This window comes from Cupressus sempervirens, chromosome 6 (genome assembly GCF_028749045.1).
Source record: "Cupressus sempervirens isolate cs-2001-9-10 chromosome 6, ASM2874904v1, whole genome shotgun sequence".
NCBI lineage: Eukaryota > Viridiplantae > Streptophyta > Pinopsida > Cupressales > Cupressaceae > Cupressus > Cupressus sempervirens.
The window spans coordinates 83,811,768-83,831,835 of NC_143123.1; the positions used below are offsets into that span (position 1 = coordinate 83,811,768).

The window sequence follows — 20,068 nt, forward strand, 5'->3', positions numbered from 1 at the left end:
TTTGTACCTTTGGACCACTCTAATACATGGTTGGTGCACAGATATATATATATATATATATACCTACTCTTTAACGCTTGAGGACTCTCAAAGGCCTCCTTGTACCTTTGGGCCACTCTAATACATGGTTGGTGCACAGATATATATATACTTAATGATTATAAGAAAATTGCAATGATTATAAGAAAATTGCAATGATTATAAGGAAATTGCTCAAGTATCTAGTTGTATAAAGATGATAGCACCGTGATTCTTTCCCCAATATATTTGAGTGGTGTTTGATATATATTTTCGCTATTAGCTGGCCAAACAGAAAGGGAGGAAGAAAACGAGGTAACAATTACTACCTAACAAAAATAAAACAATAACATTTACATTAATCCTTGAGGTTTGAATTTCCAATTCTGGAAAGGTATATTTTGGTATTCGAATGATTTGAGTTCATCCCAAATTTGTTAAAAACACTTGTAACCTTCTTTGAAGGAATGATCAAAGGTAGAGTTTTTATTTAGTAATATAAAATCCTCTGAAAGGTATCTTCTCAAGATAATAAAAACAGTGTATACTTATGGATTATTGACTACATTTACCTTTTAAAATGTGTGTGTACAACCTACCTTATCTATGCCTTTTTGAAATGCATAATCTTTTGTGGTGACTTGATCACCTGATTCCTTGGGTTTTGATTATTACATACTCCAAATGAATACAACAAAAACTATGTTGCCCAGTTGGATGAAGGCACCAATCTGCCACTTGACCATGCTTTTTCCCTCTTTTATGTAATAAAAAAAATGAATACAAATAATCCAGTCGGCTAGTTAACCACTGGCCATCGTCCACAGGCTTTCTACTAATTAGGTGCTTGGGGATTGAGTTACCCTATGGGAAAGTTTAATTAGTTATCGTAAACCCATCATCCTAGAGAAAGGTTCCATTAGTCTTGCAAACCCATAAGTGAGGGTCTTACCCACCTCCACCTTGAGCAACCTTTGAACATATATCTGTAACTGCTCAACCGAATGGCAGGTTTGTGGTGATCACTTTGGAGATTACCAACCTTTAAAATTTGGGGCATACAGCTCAGATCACCAAGCTCGTAGGATTTCTTTTAGTCAACCTAGAGGAAAATATCTCCAAGGACAGGCTTATTCCATGCCCTCTCAGACAAGAAAAGTGTGCAAGATAGATTGCATCTTTGATTCGGAGGCCTTTTATGACATGGTGTTCCTCTCGTTGCTGAATTTTTTTGATGTGAATTCTACCATCATGTCCTTCCTACATTTACCAGTACATTTAAAAATATATGTATATTTATAATCATAATGGTAATTATTTTAAATCTTTTAAAATCCCCTTTCTTATATACAAAGCGGCTAATTTCCATTACTGAAAAGACGAGGAAAATAGATACAATAACCATTCAATATTGACATTATGATTAACAAATCATCGCAGCAGCTAGTTCAAATAACCTTAAAATTCGTTTTAACAAAATTGTACCCAATAAGAACATCCAAACCAAATCAAGAAATTTAAAAACCAAAGTTTCATAGCATTTAAATACTAGCAAAAAGTTCCAGAATTAGCTTGGGTAGGTTCAAATACCCAGCCAACAAGCTCTAATATCCTTGCACCGTACATTCCAAATGATGAAGATCAATCTCCATTGAAAAAATGTTGGGAAGAAAAGAAACAATATATAGGCCATCAGAAACAACGGTACATTTATTTACAAAGGAAGTTTATTTTATGAAATCTCAAATAATATTCTACACAATACTAACAATCTTTCTTCTTGTCGAGCTCAGAAATGTTCTGCAGGAGTTGTGCAGAGCACATATCCCTCTCTTGTGCATGTCTCATGCGAGTTGCTCTCACCCATGCAGGCTCCTTCCAGTCATTCACATTGAAAAAAAGAGAGTAAGTCGGTAATTACTACTGAATGTCTCAAATTAAAGTGGAGAATGAAATTGTGTAAACTAACCTCGGGCACCAAGCAGCTAAACCCAAACTTCATCAAGAGTAATACGTGCTCAATAAGGACAATGGTTACCAATCCGGGTCCTTTTTCCCCATTTCCATCTTCATCACGTAAACACACCAGAAGAGCACAATTTGAGCAGATTGCAATCACTCCCAGGAACTGAGTAGACACAAAACAAATCAAGCCAGTCAGCATAGTATTGTTTCCCATACTACTGTAACATCTATCACAAATCTGGCAATAAAACGTTTACCGTGTATTTAAATTTGTTTTCGCAGTTTCTGCAGCCAAATTTTATGGTGCCTCCAGTACTTTCTAACATTAGAGATAATCAACCAACAAAACAGGCAGAAGATTTTTCTATGCAGTCTGAACATCTTCACTTGTATTTTAATTTTGAATCTTGATGTATCATTGCCGCATCCAACTGTGAATGTGTCAAAAGTCTCCTATGATTTGATACAAACAATAAGTCTTCAGGGTAAGGGTGGTACTCTGTCATTTACACATATGTTCATGATGACATCCCTTGGTGAATTTTTGGTTATGATATATATTATTGCCAGATAAGAAAATAAATCAAGTATATCTAAATCCTCAAATGAGTGCTCTCTAATTTAAAAATATAGGAATTAGTAAATTTGGTAATGAATTCATAGAATGTTGATGCATGGTATTTTCACCAACTTTTCATGTTAAAGTTTCATTTAGGTTAGAATATAGATCTATATTTTCTTTTTGTATTTGTAATAATATCCTAGATATCGTAGTGATCTAGTTAAGAAGTTTTCTTTTAATATTTGCAGTAATTAGGATTGTTTCTAATAATATCCTACTAAACTATTAGTAGGATTTATCTCTTTTATGGTAAATTGAATAAGGTCTAAGTGATTTGGAATCTCCTTGACACCTCATCTAGTATCTCCTAAGTACCTAGTTCACATGTCAACAGAATTTTTCAGAACAATAAAGTGCAAGGTAAGGCGCTTGCCACTATGTTGGTTCAAGGCAATTTTGATCCAGTATGTTTCCTTAAAAGCTGATATTCGACCCTAGACTTTCTTCCACTATTTGATGACTTTTAATTAATAAAAAAATATCAGTTAGGTTTCTAACAGAAAATGACTTTGCATTTTATAAAACGGTAAGTTAGTTTTTTTTAATGCATTTATCATTACATAAATGGTTCCTTTTTATTCAATTTGAAGTTAGTACCCAAAAAATGTGGAAAATTAATTCCATTTCCTCCACCTTGGCAAGGATTGTATAATAACTTGAATAACAACTAGATCGTACAGTAACATCAGTAGAGTTGCAATATCCAAGCTATCTTTATCTGCATATCCCTGATGAATTAAGAAGCATGCTTGCCTATGCATTGGCAATTCTGATATCCATCCTTGCCTGAACGTTTTCAATAATAGGTGCTACCTTATAAATATATTGAATTGGCATATGCCATTTCTTTTGGAGTGTACTATGGTAAAGAAACAAACCCAAAAATTATTAGAGCAATCTCTTGTAATCTAAGTACTTCACTAAATAGATTAGCCATTTTCATTGTTCAGAAGGAGGATGAGTTTTGGAGAATGAGCTTATATGGATCGCTGAACACGATTCCCATCAAGAATATGTATCCACTTTTGCAGAATGAAAACTTTGACCAAATTAAGAAAGCATGCTTGCCTATACATTGGCAACTCACTCCTAGCGTGAACGTTTTCCTTATAAATATATAGAATTGCATATGCCATTTCTTTTGGAGTGTACTGTGGTAAAGAAGAAAACCCAAAAATTAGTGAACCAATGTGTTATAGTGTGAGTACTTCACTATATAGATTAGCCATTTTCATTGTTCAAAAGGAGGATGAGTTTTGGATTAGCCATTAAACATGCTAAGATGCATCTTAAAAGTTGTACTTCAAATGTGGTTAAAACCAATTTAATATGGAGGAGAATGTAATGAAGACAACCTTCCAAAAAAAACAAAGTTTGCGTGAATGGTGGGTACTTCCATTTGGTTTATCGTTTGCAGTCTCTACTTTTATATTATTAAGGAATTGTATATGGAGGCCATTCATAGATGATTTGATATCTAAATAACATCAAGAAAAAATTACAATTCTAGATAAACTACTACTTTTAAAAGGAGAGAATTCTAGTTTGCAAAACATTCATTTGTCTCCTTCCCGTATGGGATTAAGGTAGAGGTTGAGATATCTAAATAACATCAAGAAAAACTTACAATTCTAGATAAACTACTTGAAAAGAAGAGAATTTTAGTTTGCAAAACACTCATTTGTCTCCTTCAGGTATGGAATTAATGTAGAAGGGATTTTCAAACCAGCAAAACCTAAGGAATTTACCAATTGGTCCACAAAAAGAGTGCTCCAGAAATTCGCAGCAAGTTCAATAAGAGGAAGTTTGTTCCTCCATTCTCCTCAATAGGAGCACCATTGCATCCCACTGTGGCAACTAATAAGAGATATCCTTGGGGGTAAGGAACACATATTGTTTTAATTGAAATAAAAAATCAGCCATGCACTGATGCTGCTTCTGCTTAATTTGTAATAGTCACCTGAGGTAGTAAAAAACTGAGCAAGTGGGGGCAGTTTATTGCAACGAGGTAATCCACTTTACCGTGAAATGATTACAAATTTGAAGATGATAGGTTCAAGCAATTAGGGAATGGAAAGATTATTTGTTGGGCAATGATACAAATGTTTGTGCTGACGATAACCTTTTCAAAAATTGCAAGTACAAAAACAGTTGCAACAGAAAAGTCGCTAAAAATGAATGGGACCTCTTTAACAATTTATTTTGATGATTAAACACAAGGAAGAATGCACAAATCTTGCAATGGATACACTGTAGGCACCCACTACAATTAAAATAAGATTTGATAATTCTAGCCAAGATGATTGAATGTTGAAGATGACTGATACTGACCCCAAAATTGTACTAATCTACAAGTTAGGCAATTGAAGACAAGATGGTTGTATGTTGAAGACAAGACTGATATCAACCTCGGTCTCAACAATGTACTAATCTAAAAGTTAGGCAATGATGTGTGCTAGTGACACAGACTTCCCACTCATGAGGCAAGCAAATACTTCGTAAATTTCACAGAAATTTAGAGTTGGCAAAACAGTGGCCAATTTGCAAGATATGTTTATTGTTCCAAAAATGCAGGAAATCTTAGTCAGTTAGATGATATATGTTGTATAATATATCCTTTATCCAAACCTAATAGATCATAGGAAAGAATTTCTATGGATTCTGCAAGGGAATACTGATATTAAAGCATGAGAATGATAATCTCTAAGTGGTTGTAGATAGATTTAGCAGAAAGTGTGCTAATGCCATGTAAAAATATAATCAAGGGGCATAGTGGGGTCTCTCTTCTCTAATCACTGGGTGCACATTTAGCTTTATTTAATGATTGTAGGATTATGGGAAGATCATCTTGTTGAATAGTATCAATGTCAAATTCATAAACACTATAACTTCTGATGAGAAAATGAAATTGATAAATAGAACCTTGGTACAGCTCATAAGACAGTATAAAAACAAGCATTTCAGAACATTGATGAATCTTTTCTAAGGAAAAGAGACGAGTCTTTTGTGATAAATGCACATTCGATCTGAAATAAATTATTAAAGTTAAACTTAGTTGACTATGCCAATAATCTCTATTCCTTAATCAAACCTAGTATAACTCTTGAAGACATTCACAGTACAACAAAGTTCGTCTAAGAAAAAAGATTCACAAAACTGTTGCAGAGATGTTTACAAGTTACCTAGACACCCATGATAGAAAGAAGTGGATAGAAAATGCATACCTGATAAGTTTGGCTGCACAGAAAACAGTCAAACAAGTTTGTCTTTAGCCAATAATTGTCTTCTATGGAAGGGGGCATCATGGCAGCTTCATTTAGAGCTGAACTATGCAGATAAAGCAAAATAGCATATTTGAAAAGCTCTGAGGAAGACGAAACTTCTGGATTTCACCTACTCAAAGTTCTATCTCATTTGGAGTCTATATTTGTTGCAGGGCCGAAGTTGTCTGTGCATACACCACTTTTGGGTTTTGTAATTTTTCTTTGAGAGAATTTCCAAAACTGAAGCATATTAGCTCGGTACCAGAGACTATTGGATTAAGCTGTGTGGCATAAAAAATTATAAGAAAACTATTGATGTGTTTTCCATGCTCTTAAAGGCCTTGAGGCGGAAAATTCAAGATTATAAATTATAAAAACACCAAAACTTCAAAGCATTGCTGACAAAATTTACTACCATCCCTAAAGTACTTTTGGGTGTGAGTGGCAAATGGAGCATGATTGAGGCCATTAACATGAAGCAGCACAAGAAGCTGACTAAAAAGTGTCTAAATCCCCTTGCCTTCTGCAAAGAAAAATCTTCATCCGCATCCAAAAAGCTGGAAGACAAGGAGACACAAATATGGATTATATTAGATGGCATCAATCCATATTTCGATTGGAATGTTAAGGATTTGGAGCCTATATTTTCACAAGAAGATCAATGATTTTGAAAGGGAAGTAGCAGATATCAAAGTCTTGGAGCAAGTGGAATTGTCAAGAAGAGCTTCAATGAATGATCATGATATGCTTCTCAAGGAGGAATCACTACCATCCAGTTTGAGGACATCCACACAACTACTAAGAAGCTTTAGCTAGAGGAGAAAACTGTAAAATATTTATATGAATTGCTTATTTATAACCCTATGACAGTATAATGTGCATGTACTCCTTTACAAGTTGATAAATAAAGGAGAAATTTCTTTTTAATTCTCTAGCTTCAATTTTTTTTTGCATGGTTTCTAAATCTATTTTACAAATTTAGAATTTATTTTATTTGCCGAATCTCAAATTTTGAGTGAAAACTTAGGATTTCCCAAGTTTGAGTTTTTGAACTATAATTCATAGGTAGCCTAAAGTGTTGATGTGTAGCTAGGTTGGATCCCTTCTATGGTCGATGCAGTACACCTAATGACTAATTGGCACGCCGGCCTTAGCCATGTTGCTAATGAACTTTGTCATATCAATCCGTATTTGGTCTAGCCCTATTTGGATTATTCATGTAACTTGCACATGTGTAATTGGGCAAGACCTATATGAATGTAACTTATTTTATATGATGAATCTCAAATTTTGAGTGAAAACTTATGATTTTCCAAGTTTGGTTTTTGAACTATGATACATAAGTAGCCTAAAGTAGCGATGTGTAGCTAGGTCATATCCCTTCTAGGACTGGCCTAGTACACTAATGGCTAATTGGCCTGTTGGCCTTAGCCACATTGCTAGTGAACTTTGTCATATAAATCCTTATTTGGTCTGGCCCTATTTGGGTGATTCATGGAACTTGCAAGTATGTAATTGGGCAAGACCTGTTATATTGGGCAAGATCTATTTGATTGTAACTTGTAATTAATAGGTTCAACCCTATTCTTGACCCCAAAACTACATGGCCGATTGGAGGTCTATTTAGAGGCATTGATTCATATATATGCAAGGTCAATATTGTATCAATAGAAAATGAATTTTGTGATGTACAAAATATGTAGTGTGCTCAGGGGTAATGATAAGAGCTTATTATCTATGGTTGGGAAGGCAATAGATTTGATGGTTTTGCTGTGGTTAATAAGCACTACCATAAAGTCATGCAACTAAGAGGACGTATTGCTGTGTTGTAGCCAGGTCGGATCCCTTCTAGGGCCGACCTAGTACACCTAATGGCTAATTGTACTATCGACCTTAGAAATATTGCTAATGAACTTTTTATTTGGGTTTGGCCCTATTTGGGTGATTAATGTAGCCTTCAATTATGTAATTGGGCAACACCAATATGAATGGGACTTGTAATTAATAGGTCCAATCCTATTCTTGGTGCCAAAACTACAAGGCCGATTGGAAGTCTTTTAAGAGGTGTTGATTCATAAGGTTCTTGCATCAATAGAAAATGAATTATGCGATCTACAGAATATGTAGTGTGCTCAGGGGTATAATAAGATCTTATCATCTATGGTTGGGAAGACAATAAATCTAATGGTTTTCCTATGGTTAACAAGCACTACCACAAAGATTCTTAAGCCCAAAATAAAGTACAAACAAAATATCTTAAAGATTCCATGCAGGAAATCATAACTACTGGTTGCCTTAATATAGGGACTATAGATGTTGAGAATACAAATTGCTTCAGGAATGTTGGTAAACCATAGGTGGATACTTCAACCTCTCAAAGTCTTTTTGCTATCATGATTGACAAGATATGACAAGTCATACAATCGCTTTTCCCACTTGCTGATTTTTGGAGTTGGAACTTGTTGTTTTTAGAGGATTGCTGCAAATGTAATGGCACTGCCATTGTGGTATGTGTTTTTCAATTATAGGAATCAATTATTATATTTATATGGAGAAAGAGCTATGAATAGACATGTCTCTGAAGAGACATGTCTATATATATATATATTTATCATCTTTCTCTAAATATAAATAATAATGAAATATATATATATATATATATATATATATATATATACATATCTTCACTAGAATTTATTCAACATAAGCTACAAAACATCAACATAACCTTTATAATCTACGTAAGCCAAATGACATTCTTTAGAAACATTTGGCATCTAAAACATCAAGTAGATTGTCACAACAAATATCCTCGAACATTCCTCCACTTAATTATAAGAAGTAAGCATGGATATGAGAGATGTGTTGAAGTTATTTTCTACCTCCAAATCTGATATTCATATAGTCTTGCAGAGGCCAAATACAAACAATTGTAAAAAATTGTTTCAAGAGTTACTACAAAAGGATAAAAATTGAGAATATCAACAAGTATCAAATTTGAAAGGAAACTAATAAGTGTGAGAACACAACTAAGAGATCCATTGACAAATAGGAATTGGGATAATATGTAATGTCCCCACTATTAGGGTTCATTTGGGACAAGTAATACTTGCAAAATAATGGTTAGAATCACAAAAATAACAAAACTAACTATATTATTCTACCCTCTAATTTAACCCCAATCTTAAGGACGTCTCCAAGTTGGGCTTCCTAGCTCATAGCTACCTCGCTGTCTTCCTAGGAGCACACCCCTTAAGATTCTTCTTGGACGGGCGTCCTCTATTCAAGGCTACTCACATATGCATATGTTGACAACATCAAAATATTATGGCACATTGATTATTGGCCATGGCAGACAATAGAGATCTTAATATCTCCATGCTCCATGCTTCAATATTGATTCTCAGCCATGGCGGACAATGGAGATCTTAATATCTCACATGCTTAATGCTTCGAGTCTCATCAATCTTCATGGTGTCATTCCCTTGGATTGACACAAAAGAATTAGATATTCCTTACATAAGGAATCATAATTATATCTTCCTAAAATGGATTATTCAATTTGAATATCATTCCTTTCATTTAGCATATGACTATAACATGTCATACTATAGTTATTCAAACTACAATGTCATGATTAATACCTTACAACATGTCATACATTACTAATACCTTATAACATGTCATACTATAATATTCATATTCCAATAATGCATAACCTTTAATTACCACTTAACATACCTTGACTGTAACATGCACGGTCCACTTTTCCTTACTACCGCTTGGTCAATGTTTCAAGCTTATTCCTCAGTTGTGTTGATGTCAGTTTTGTATCACTACATAACATATAGCAATTGAATACGTAATACGGAATATCAAACACTCAACCCGCTCTTGAAAAGTAAATACTCATGAAGAACATGAGAAAAACTCCAAGGTTCCGTACGCCTGTGGATACTTAGTTATATTAATGTGATTTGTTGGTTAATCATGTAGGCGGGCTTATGTTGTTCTTTCAAAGATGTCGAACTTTTACTATGATAGTGATGAAATCTAGCTTTGTAATTTATTCTAGCGCCAAATGATGTTGATGGTGATGATGATGGAGGGTATGTCTGCCAATGATGCTTCTCCTTTTCTAACTTTCTTCTTGAATGAACTCCTACTATTTAACTACTTGTTGCTTTACCTCTACTCCTATGAATGGAAAAATTAGCAAATGGATGGGGATCAAATCTGATGAAAGCTTACCAGTGGCTCTACCTCCATAGATGCAATGATTCAAGGGAAAAAAGACTAGATTACCACACAAGGCTTCCTAACAAGCTGCTAGGATGCTAGTGGCTTGGTTTATAGATCCCTATCAAACATCTACTAGTATCACAATACAACTATCCATCTATTCTTACTCGTGCTTAACAACTTTCTTGAAATAAAATCTACTTTAACTTCAATGGAATTTAAGTTTAACTATTGGAAGTAGAAACCATGAAATAACACCAAGTGTTCTTAATCACCATGCAAGTCACAACAATGATAAGAGAATCAATTTTGGTATTATCTTAAGCAACAATTTTCTTCAACCCTTTACAAATGAGAGCAAATGTCCTTATATAGGGGCCAAAATTACAACCAACGGTAGAGAATAAGAGGTAAAATCAACGATCCAGATCAAATCCCAGAAACCCTAACTAGGGTTGCCACTCCATTAGCCAATGAGATGATGCCACCTCATCAATGGACCAATGGAAAAAAAAGTGACGACCAATGAGAAGGCACCAAAATGGTAGCCAATCGGAATCAGAAACCTATCCTACCCAAACGAAAGGAGAATTTTCCACTTGGCCTTGCATCAAATGATCCTCTAATATAATTCTACCCTTTTCTTTCATCTTCTTAGCCAAGGCAATGAACTTGGCTAACCTGTTGTTGACTTCCTTTATGGGAGGGCAAGGCGTGTGCTTCATCTTGAGCTCAGCTGAATTCATCATGTTGCTCGTTGCTTGCAGTGTCTTCTCATGATCCTTCTCATATTCCTTCGCATATCTGATAAAGGAAATGAGGGAGGCAAAGGTGCCCAAATGCTTCTTCTTGGTGGCAACTTTCCCCAACTCATCCAATCTCGACCCAAACTCTGTCTCATTGACGTTCTCCTCTCTGATATCTTCAAAATCAAGTGCAACCCCAACATTGCCCAACATGGTTGAAATGGAGGTGTCAGTGCCTAGGCTATGTCGTACAATCTCATTCCATATCTCTTCAAGTATCCTCAATCTGATGGTCAAGGCGACATACTAAGACTCTGCCGTACTCATTCCTCCTTCATTCACCAACTTGGTTCTTTCCAAATACCTCTTCGGTAGCCCAATAAATACTTGAAGCCTGGGAATGGTTAAGTCCTTGACTGGAAGGAAATTCTTCCACTCCCCTTCAAATGTTTTGAATTTGTCTTTAATAGCCACCAATGACCTGAATGTCGAGATAAAGGAAGGCAATAAATTTTGCCCATCTTGAATTATATCACTAATCCAATCTTTGATCTTGTGCAGATGAGCCGATACCTCTTCTATGTTGCTCCCACTTTCTTGTGGAGGGGTTGCCTGATGCAACTCTTGGATAGGTTGGCAATCTCTCCAATACTTGTTTTTAGCCTCCAACTTTAAAATCCTCTCGTTTGCCTTCCTCAACCTTTCTCTAATTGAAACCATGCCTTCCTGGATCTACTCACATTGCATGTCATCCGTGATTCTTCCCAAGTTATGCTCTACTATCTCATACTCCTAGGCTACAATCTCATCCACTACCTTGCTAACCTTTGGTATAGCAATCTGAACTTTTCGGTAATCCTCATCATTGCTCCTGATTACTTTTGCCACTATTTTTGCAATTTGTTTCTGTTTCTTGCTATCTTCCCTTTTCACTAACCCTTGAATATCTTCAACTATTCGAACAGTCACCACCTCACCTCTTGGCATAAGCATTTGCCTTAACCATAGTGGTGTAGTGCATCTCCCCAAATCTAGATTCGATTCGACTAGCAAAGCAACACCAACGGCCTTAGGCGCCTAACTTACTTCCTCAATATCAATTGGCCTATCCTTATCTCCACTAGTGACTGTCATACCATCTCCATTTTAATTCTCCAAGAGAGGAGAATATTCGATACTGTTACTATAACCACTTGATTCCGAATTAGAGCTCACCTCTACTGCGACCCCTTGTCCACTTGTACTAACCTCTTGGCTCCTAGCCCAAAATGCTCTCCCTTGACGACACTTCATTTTGTCTCTTTACTAGAGGCTCCTGATATTCTTTACTTTTCTCAACCTCCAAATTTCTCTTCTTTCTCTTGATTGTTCTTTTTTGTTGACTACTACCTCCACCTTTCTGTCCGACTGACTTTGCTGGACCTTCTTTCTCTGGTTTCATCTTCTCATAAGTAAGGCATACCTTTCAACTTTGTAGTTGCCTTAACCTCTCATTGTACCACAACTCAATGTGTAGATCAACGATCCTTGTAACTGCCTCTAAGGAAGGATCCTGATGATCATCCCAATCCACTGGACCTAATTCTGTTCCATCCATTGTATCATAATCTTCTCTTTGCACATTTTTATCATTTTCCAGTTGATCGGGAATATCAAGGCCTCTCTATTTGATTGCCCTCATCATGTCCATTGACAATCTTGAGAAAGCTAACTTCCTCACATGAAAGTCATCCTGTGCATTGGCCCAAAAATCTTCTTTAGTAGAAAAATGTTTGAATGTGTTTTCGAGAAATGATAAGACCAATAGGATCAAATCCCTGTCTTGATCTATACCATCCTAGATGATACCATTCTAACTCCTTCTCCGCAAGTACAAAGGTGACAAGATTGGGGCAAGGATCACTGCTTATTTCAAATGAGAAGGTAATCCCTGTCTCACCTTGAAGTTTCATCATCTTGTCATAATGCTCAAGTTGCCTAGCCAACTCCATCAAAACTATCTTTTCGAGTGGGTACCTTGGAAGTCTCTTGAGACAAACTTTACTTCTTGCTACTTTGATATATGCGAATTGCAGAAATTGGATGTACCAACTTCCATACTTCTTAACTTTTGCTTCCACTTCCAATGAGAGCCTCCTAGCAGGTGTCCCTTGTAATATCCTTACCATCTTCATCGCAAAGGCGTCATAAAACATCTTACAATCTTTGGTGTTGTGCAAATGAAGCTGTGGATAGCACTCATGCACCAAACATTGCCTCGGCCCATTGCCAATCACCCCTAAGGCCTTAAGTCCAAGATGTTCATATAGTCTTGCAATTAGATAGAAAAGAAAGGAGCCCATGTAGAATTGCTTTTTATTTTGTATTGTCCTTAGTTGCAACTCTAAATTTTCACTTATAATTCTAGCCCAATCAAATTTCTCTTTCCATTTTCAATTTCATCAATAAAATGGTACATCCAGTTCTTGAATTGCATACCTTGAGCTACACCCATGATTTGGCTAAGAAGCACAATAAGGTTGCCATACTTGGACTTGAAATCTAAGTTGGTGAGCTTTGACAACTTGGTAACTCCCTTCTTGCCTTCGTGTAACCAATTCTGCTTTAGAGGAATGAAGTAGACCTCTTGATTATCTTGAAGGAACTTGGTTGCTTGATCCATCATTACCACTATCATGCCTTTATGCTAGGGAATATTAGATACCTCTTTGACCATTTGTTTGCTAATGTTAGCCAACACTCTCTTCCTTTCATAAAAAATTATGGACTTGATCACAATATCAAACTGGGATGCACACTCCATTACCAATTCTGGACAAGGCAAGGTAGGAGGGAAAGCCACCGTGTGTACAATTTTGCTCTTTTAGATCTTCACCATGAGGGATTGTCCTTCCTTCAATCTATCCTTCAACTGTACCATGTTCATCATGTCGATATTGGTCACTTATTCGCCTCACTTTCGAGAAGAAGGTGGTCTTAGGCATCATATCTTCCTTGTCTTTTTTTGGTATTCGTTCCCTTTAGGTTCTTGCTTGCACTAACATCTACCATCCTAAACACTTATTTCTGCCCCTCTGTTCTAAACGATATGGACTACACTTATCAATCTCCAAAATTCTTTCTATCGATGGAAACTAGCTTATTTCTGCCTCTCCAAATCCTATCTCTACACTTATCAATCTCCAAACTTCAATCCTAGGGGTGGGAATACCACTTATTTTTTCCTTTTCGTTACCTTAGGATGGACTACACTTATATCTCCCAACTTTAATCCTAGGGTGGTCTAGCTTATTTCTGCCTCTTTGTTACCTTAGGATGGACTACACTTATATCTCCCAACTTCAATCCTAGGGTGGTCTAGCTTATTTTTGCCTCTCCAAATGTCCTATCATGAAATCTACACTTAAATCTCCCAACTTCAGCCTATCAATGGAAATGATGAAGTGGTGGATGAAAAGTGCAAGAAGAATATAAGGGAAACAAACCAAGCAAGAATAAGGAATAAAATCTGCCTTTAAAACCAATCTTCACCTCAAAAAATGAATGAGAATCTTACCTTAAATCCGCCTTCTCCCAACAATCGGGCCTCTTTATTTTCAAATCTGATCTCAGAATTTTCAATCCTCCAAAATGTGATCCCCTAACAAATGAATCGCTTGCGAAAATCTGCCCCTTCTTCAAATTTTGACCTCCTTGCCAAAATCGTCCAACTTGAAAGAAAATCGCTGCCCTAGAGCAAAAAAGTATGCTCCAAATCAGAATTTCAACCTTCTAAAATCGCCAACACTTGCCAAAAATCACTGCCCTAGGAGAAAAATTAGAACCCAAAATCGCTGCCAATCTTGCAAAAATTAGACCACACAAAATCGCCTTAGGGCAGAAATCGCCCAATCAAGGAAGAAATCGCTGCCAAGGAAAAAAAATTAGACATCCCAAAAAATAGCTGCCAAGGAAAAATTTGCCCCTTTGTAAGAAAATCGCTCAACCTTTAGCAAAGGAAGTGGAAATGAATGAGGAAATAAGAGAGGGGAAGCTCCTTCTTATATCCTCCTATTGACCTCCAAAGTGGGCCAACCTACCTGGAGGGAAATAAAATTTAAGTTAAAACCCCAAAGATGGCCTAGATTTAAATGAAACATGAAAATAACTAAACCCCATAGCGAAATTGGCCTATTTAATTGCCAGTTGACCCAAAATTGCAAAATAGAAACAAGGTAAGCTTAGGAGATGTCAAAATTTTCATTTTAAAACATTTTGGCAATTAAAATATCATTAAAATCGAATTTAGCAAGCCAAAATCAATTTTCAATTCCAAATTACCAATTTCCTTTAAGATTTCTACAATCCTCTAAGCAAAATTTTAAACAAATTAATGAGATTTTGTTATTTAATCCAATTCCAATTTTGCAATGCAATTTCAATTTTTAACAAGATAAATCCTTTTCCTAAATCGAAATTCAAACTCGAAATCCAATTTCACTATCAAAAAATTCTTTTCGCCAAAATTTTTACAAGATTTTCCAAAAACGACTAAATCTAAAATTCATTTTGAAAATGTTCAAAAATCCATCTAAGTCCAAAATTTGCAAATTTATCTTGCCAGATATCATTTTGACAACTGAAAAATATGTTGTTGTTGAAACCTATTTGGCCTAAGGACGAAATTACATGTTCTAAAAAATCAAGTTTCACATCTGGTGAAAACAAACCAAATCTCTTCCTAGCCCGAAGGTGTCCAAGGTGTAAAATTACCAATTCGAAAACCTCTAGACAACTCTAAATTTTTCTAAGGCAACTGAAAAATTCCCAACACCTACGAAAATTGCCAAGGCTTTCCTGAAAAAGGGGCCCCCCAAAAGTTTTGGGGCGATGGTGTAATAACCTCACAACATTTGGCAATGCCACGACTCCACTGGTGAAGTGTTCTTGAACATTTCAAGAATAAAACAACTTAGAACAAAAATCTCAGGATGGCCCATCCGAAAATCCACTTAAGGACAAACACTCAACAAGGGAAAGAACCTAAGCACCCTGACCATAAGTTACTTGTGTGCAAATGATTTATTCCCCGCTCGACAAGAACTTGATAATCTCTCAGATCCATTAAACTTAGCTATTATAATATCCTTACTTCAAAAGCAACCTAGATAGAGCCCCGCTGCTAGTCAGGCATCCATAGCCCCGACGGAGTTATTGTTGTGGTACCTATTGTGAAGTTTTCACACATCGCCCCAAATCTTGGGGACTCCCCCTTTTTTTTAATCACCTTGGCAAATTTTTGGATTGCACTAAAAAAATTTGAGTTTTGAAAATTTCACGCCTTGGCACCTTCAGGACAAATATGGGGAGGCTTAGCTTATTTTCACCCGGTTTCAACTTGATTTTCCAGAGCTATCAATTTTATCCCTAGGCCGAATAATTTTCTAAGTTAATTTCAACTTGGCAGGATAAAATTGTGAATTTTGTACTTAGACATTTTCTTTTAAAAATTTGGTTTTAATTGTGTAAATTTGGATGATTTTCAAAAGGGAAATTTTAATTAGACTTAAGTTTTTGGAAAATCTCAAATTTTTTTTTGGTGAAAATTTTAATTTTGTTGAAATGAGGCTAAATTGCAAAAAATCAATTTTTGGTTCTAGATGCAATTTTATTTAATTTTTATTTTAGCTTGGCAAAATCGATTTGGTAGAAAATTGCAAAAAATTGGCTTTAATTGGATTAATTTTCCTTGAAAGCTTTAAGTTTTTAAAGAATTTAGTAATTTAATATTGAAAAAATGGCTTTTGGTTAGCCAAAATCCAAATTTAATGACGTATTAATTACTAAACCCTCATTAAATGGAAATATTTAACACTCTCAAGGCCATTTAATTTCGTTTTGAAATTTGGAGCTAATTGGCAAATTTAAAAGTGCAATTTTCTTTTGGCAAAATTAATTTTTTTGAGCTAAGTATTTAATTGTGGGCCTTAACTTGGATTTAATTTTTGTTTTTTTTTCCTCCTCCAAGACCAGATCGGCCAGCTTAGAGGGAAAGGAAATTGGGTATAAAGGAGACCCCAACTCCCATTTCTTCTTCACAATTGATTTCTTCCTCTCTATCCTTGAGCGAATTTCCTTGGGAGCAGATTTTTCCAGACTTGGCGAGTTTGTGGAAGGCAGTTTTCTTGCATTTGTTGGGCGAATTTCCTTAGGAGCAAATTTGATGCTTAGGCGATTTTGTTCTAAAGCAGATTCCTCTCCATTCTTGGGCGATTTTGCTTGCATTTAGCCATTTCCATGCTTGGGCGAATTAAGGCAAGGGCAGAACTTTCACTCTTGACATTTTCTTGAGGCAGATCTGATTTGGTGACATGGGCAATTCATGGTGAGGGTCTAATTTTTCCTATTTAGGACTGCATTTTCTTGGCGATTTTGTTGAGACAAGGGATGCATATGGAAGTTTGAATTTTGTTTGTTGAGCAAGTGTTGGATAGTTTTAGAAATTTAAATTTCTAATTTGCAAAGGGCTTTGAAATTCTTGAAAGTCATATCCTAGGTTCCGAAAAGTCGCTGTAAGATTATTGGTTAAGGTGAATTTTCATCATCTAGAGTTGCAAGGGGTGCTTCAACTGACATCCATCTTTTGTTCTAGTCTAAGGATTGCTCCGCTTGGTTCTTCTTGCCTTCTAGTCCACCACTCTACCATCCCGTAATAGGGCGACGAGCATGGAGGATGGTAGTGCAAGTAAGAATCCCAAGCGGGTGAACACTAAGAAAGACAAAGAGGATATGATGCCCAAAACTTCCTTCTTCTCGAAAATGAAGAGAATAACCGACACCAATATCGTTACAGTGGACATGATACGGATGAGGGACAGACTGAAGGAAAGACAATCCCCCTTGGCAAAAAGGATATACAAGAGCGAAATTGTACATGCAGCGACTTTTCCTCCCACATTGCCCTGTCCAGAATTGATTATGGAATGTGCATCCATATTTGATCTAACCAGTAATTCCATCATTTTTGATGAAGGGAAGAGAGTGTTGGCTAGCATTGGCGAACAAGCAATCGAAGAAACATTCAACATTCCCTAGTACAAGGGCATGACGATTGTGATGATGGACCAAGCAACTAAATCATTTCAAGATAACCAAGAGGCCTATTACACGCATCTAAAGCAGAATTGGGTACGTGAGGGAAGGAAAGGAGTTAACAGATCATCGAGGCTCACAATGGCAAATCTCAAACCAGAATATGGTGATCTCGTTGTTCTGCTCAGTCGGATCATGGGCCTAGCTCAAGGGATGAAATTTGAAAACTAGATGTACTTCTTCATTGATGAGATTGAGAAAGGGAAAAGAAGGTTTGATTGGGCCAAGATCATAAGCGAGAACTTAGAATTGCAACTCAGAACCGTGCAAAACCAAAGGCAATTCTACATGGGCTCCTACCTTTTCTACCTAATTGCTAGACTGTACAAGAGTCCGAGACTTAAGGCCTTAGGAGAAGTTGGTAGCGGACCGGGACAATATTTGGTACATGAATGCTATCCGCAGCTCCATTTGCACGATAACAAGGATTACAAGATATTTTGCAATGCATTCGCCATGAAGATAGTAAGGGTATTACAAGAGACACCTGCTAAGAGACTTTCATCGGAAGTAGAAGCAAGAATTAAGAAGTGTGGGAGTTGGTTCATCCAATTTCCGCAGTTTACATACATTAGAGTGGCAGGAAGTATAGTTTGTCCTAAGAGGCTTCCAAGGTACCCCCCCGACAAGATAGTTTTGTCAGAATTGGCTAGGCAACTTGAGCACTATGATAGAATAATGAGAAACGAAGAAAAAACAGGCATTTCATTCTCAATCGTAATTGGCAATGATAGTTGCCCAAATCGGGCCTCCTTTGAAGCCGCAAAGAAGGAATTGGAATGGTATCATCTAGGATGGTACAAAGCAAGTCAAGAATTCGATCCTAATGGTCTTATCAAAGTATCACATGGAAATGAATTCAAGCATGTTCCCACCATAGAAGACTTTTGGGCCAATGCCAAAGATGACTTTCATGTGAGAAAGCTAGCTTTCTCAAGGCTGTCGGTGAACATGATGAGGGCTATTAGATGGAGAGGCCTTGATATTCCGGATCAACTGGAGGATGATGGAAATGTGTTGAGAGAAGACTATGATACAGTAGAAGGAACAGAATTGAATCCAGTGGATTGGGATGACCCTCAGGATCCTTCCTTGGAAGCAGTCACAAGAGTAGTGGATTTACATACCGAGTCGTGGTATAATGAAGGACTAAGGAAGCTACAAAGACAAAGGGCTCCCTTTACCTATGAGATGATGAAACCAAAAGAGAGACAAGCAGAATCAGTCGGGCAAAGGAATGAAGGAAATAGTCGGCAATAGGAAATGATTAGAAATAGCAAGAAGAAAGTTTTGGAGGTAGAGAACGGCAAAGAACATCCAGCGCCTCCAGCCAAGAGACAGCATGCAGCGCCATCAAGAGAGAGTATAATTGAGGCTAGAAGCCAAGAGGTCAATTCAAATGATAAAGGGGCTGCGGTGGCGGTGAGCTCTGATTTGGAATCAAGTGGCGATAGTGAAAGCACCGAGTACTCCCCTCTCTTGGAGAACCAGCAAGGAAATGATATGGAAGAAACTAGTAGAGAAGAAGATGGACCAATCGACATCGAGGCAATAAGTCAGGAACCCGAGGCCGTTGGTGATGCTTTGTTAGTCGAACCAAATCCAGATTTGGGGAGATGCACTGCACCACTATGGTTAAGACAAATGCTTATGCCAAGAGGCGTGGTGGTAATGGCCCATACAGCTGAGGCCATCCAAGGGTTAATGGAAAAGGGTGATAGCGAGAACCAAAGACAAATGGTAAGAACAGTGGCAAGGGTAATCAGGAGCAACAATGATGATCACCAAAAGGTTCAGATTGCTATTCCAACAGTCAACAAGGCAGTGAATGAGATTGTGGCCCAAGAATATGAGATAGTGGAACATAACTTGGGAAGGAATACAGATGATATGGAGTGTGAGGAGGTCCAGGAAGGTATAGCATCAATCAGAGAAAGGTTAAGGAAGGCAAATGAAAGGATAGTAAAGTTGGAGGCCGAGAACAAATATTGGAGAGATAGCCAGCCCATCCAACAACTACACCAGGCAGCCCTTCCTCAAGACAGCGGGAGCAATTCAGGAGAGATATCAGCTCAGCTACA

General features: G+C 36.8%; 1 protein-coding gene across 1 annotated transcript in view; it reads right to left on the minus strand.

Moving 5' to 3' along the window:
- Nucleotides 1–1,534: 1,534 nt before the first annotated feature.
- The window catches only part of LOC149551281 (anoctamin-like protein), a 46,815-nt gene continuing 28,281 nt past the window's right edge, over nucleotides 1,535–20,068 (minus strand). Inside the window, exons 15-16 of the mRNA XM_089786841.1 lie at nucleotides 1,988–2,146; nucleotides 1,535–1,893 (exon numbers count right to left, since the gene is read on the minus strand). Coding sequence (XP_089642967.1) covers nucleotides 1,783–1,893; nucleotides 1,988–2,146 — 270 coding nt within the window. The 3' untranslated portion in view covers nucleotides 1,535–1,782. The remainder of the gene's footprint in view (nucleotides 1,894–1,987; nucleotides 2,147–20,068) is intronic.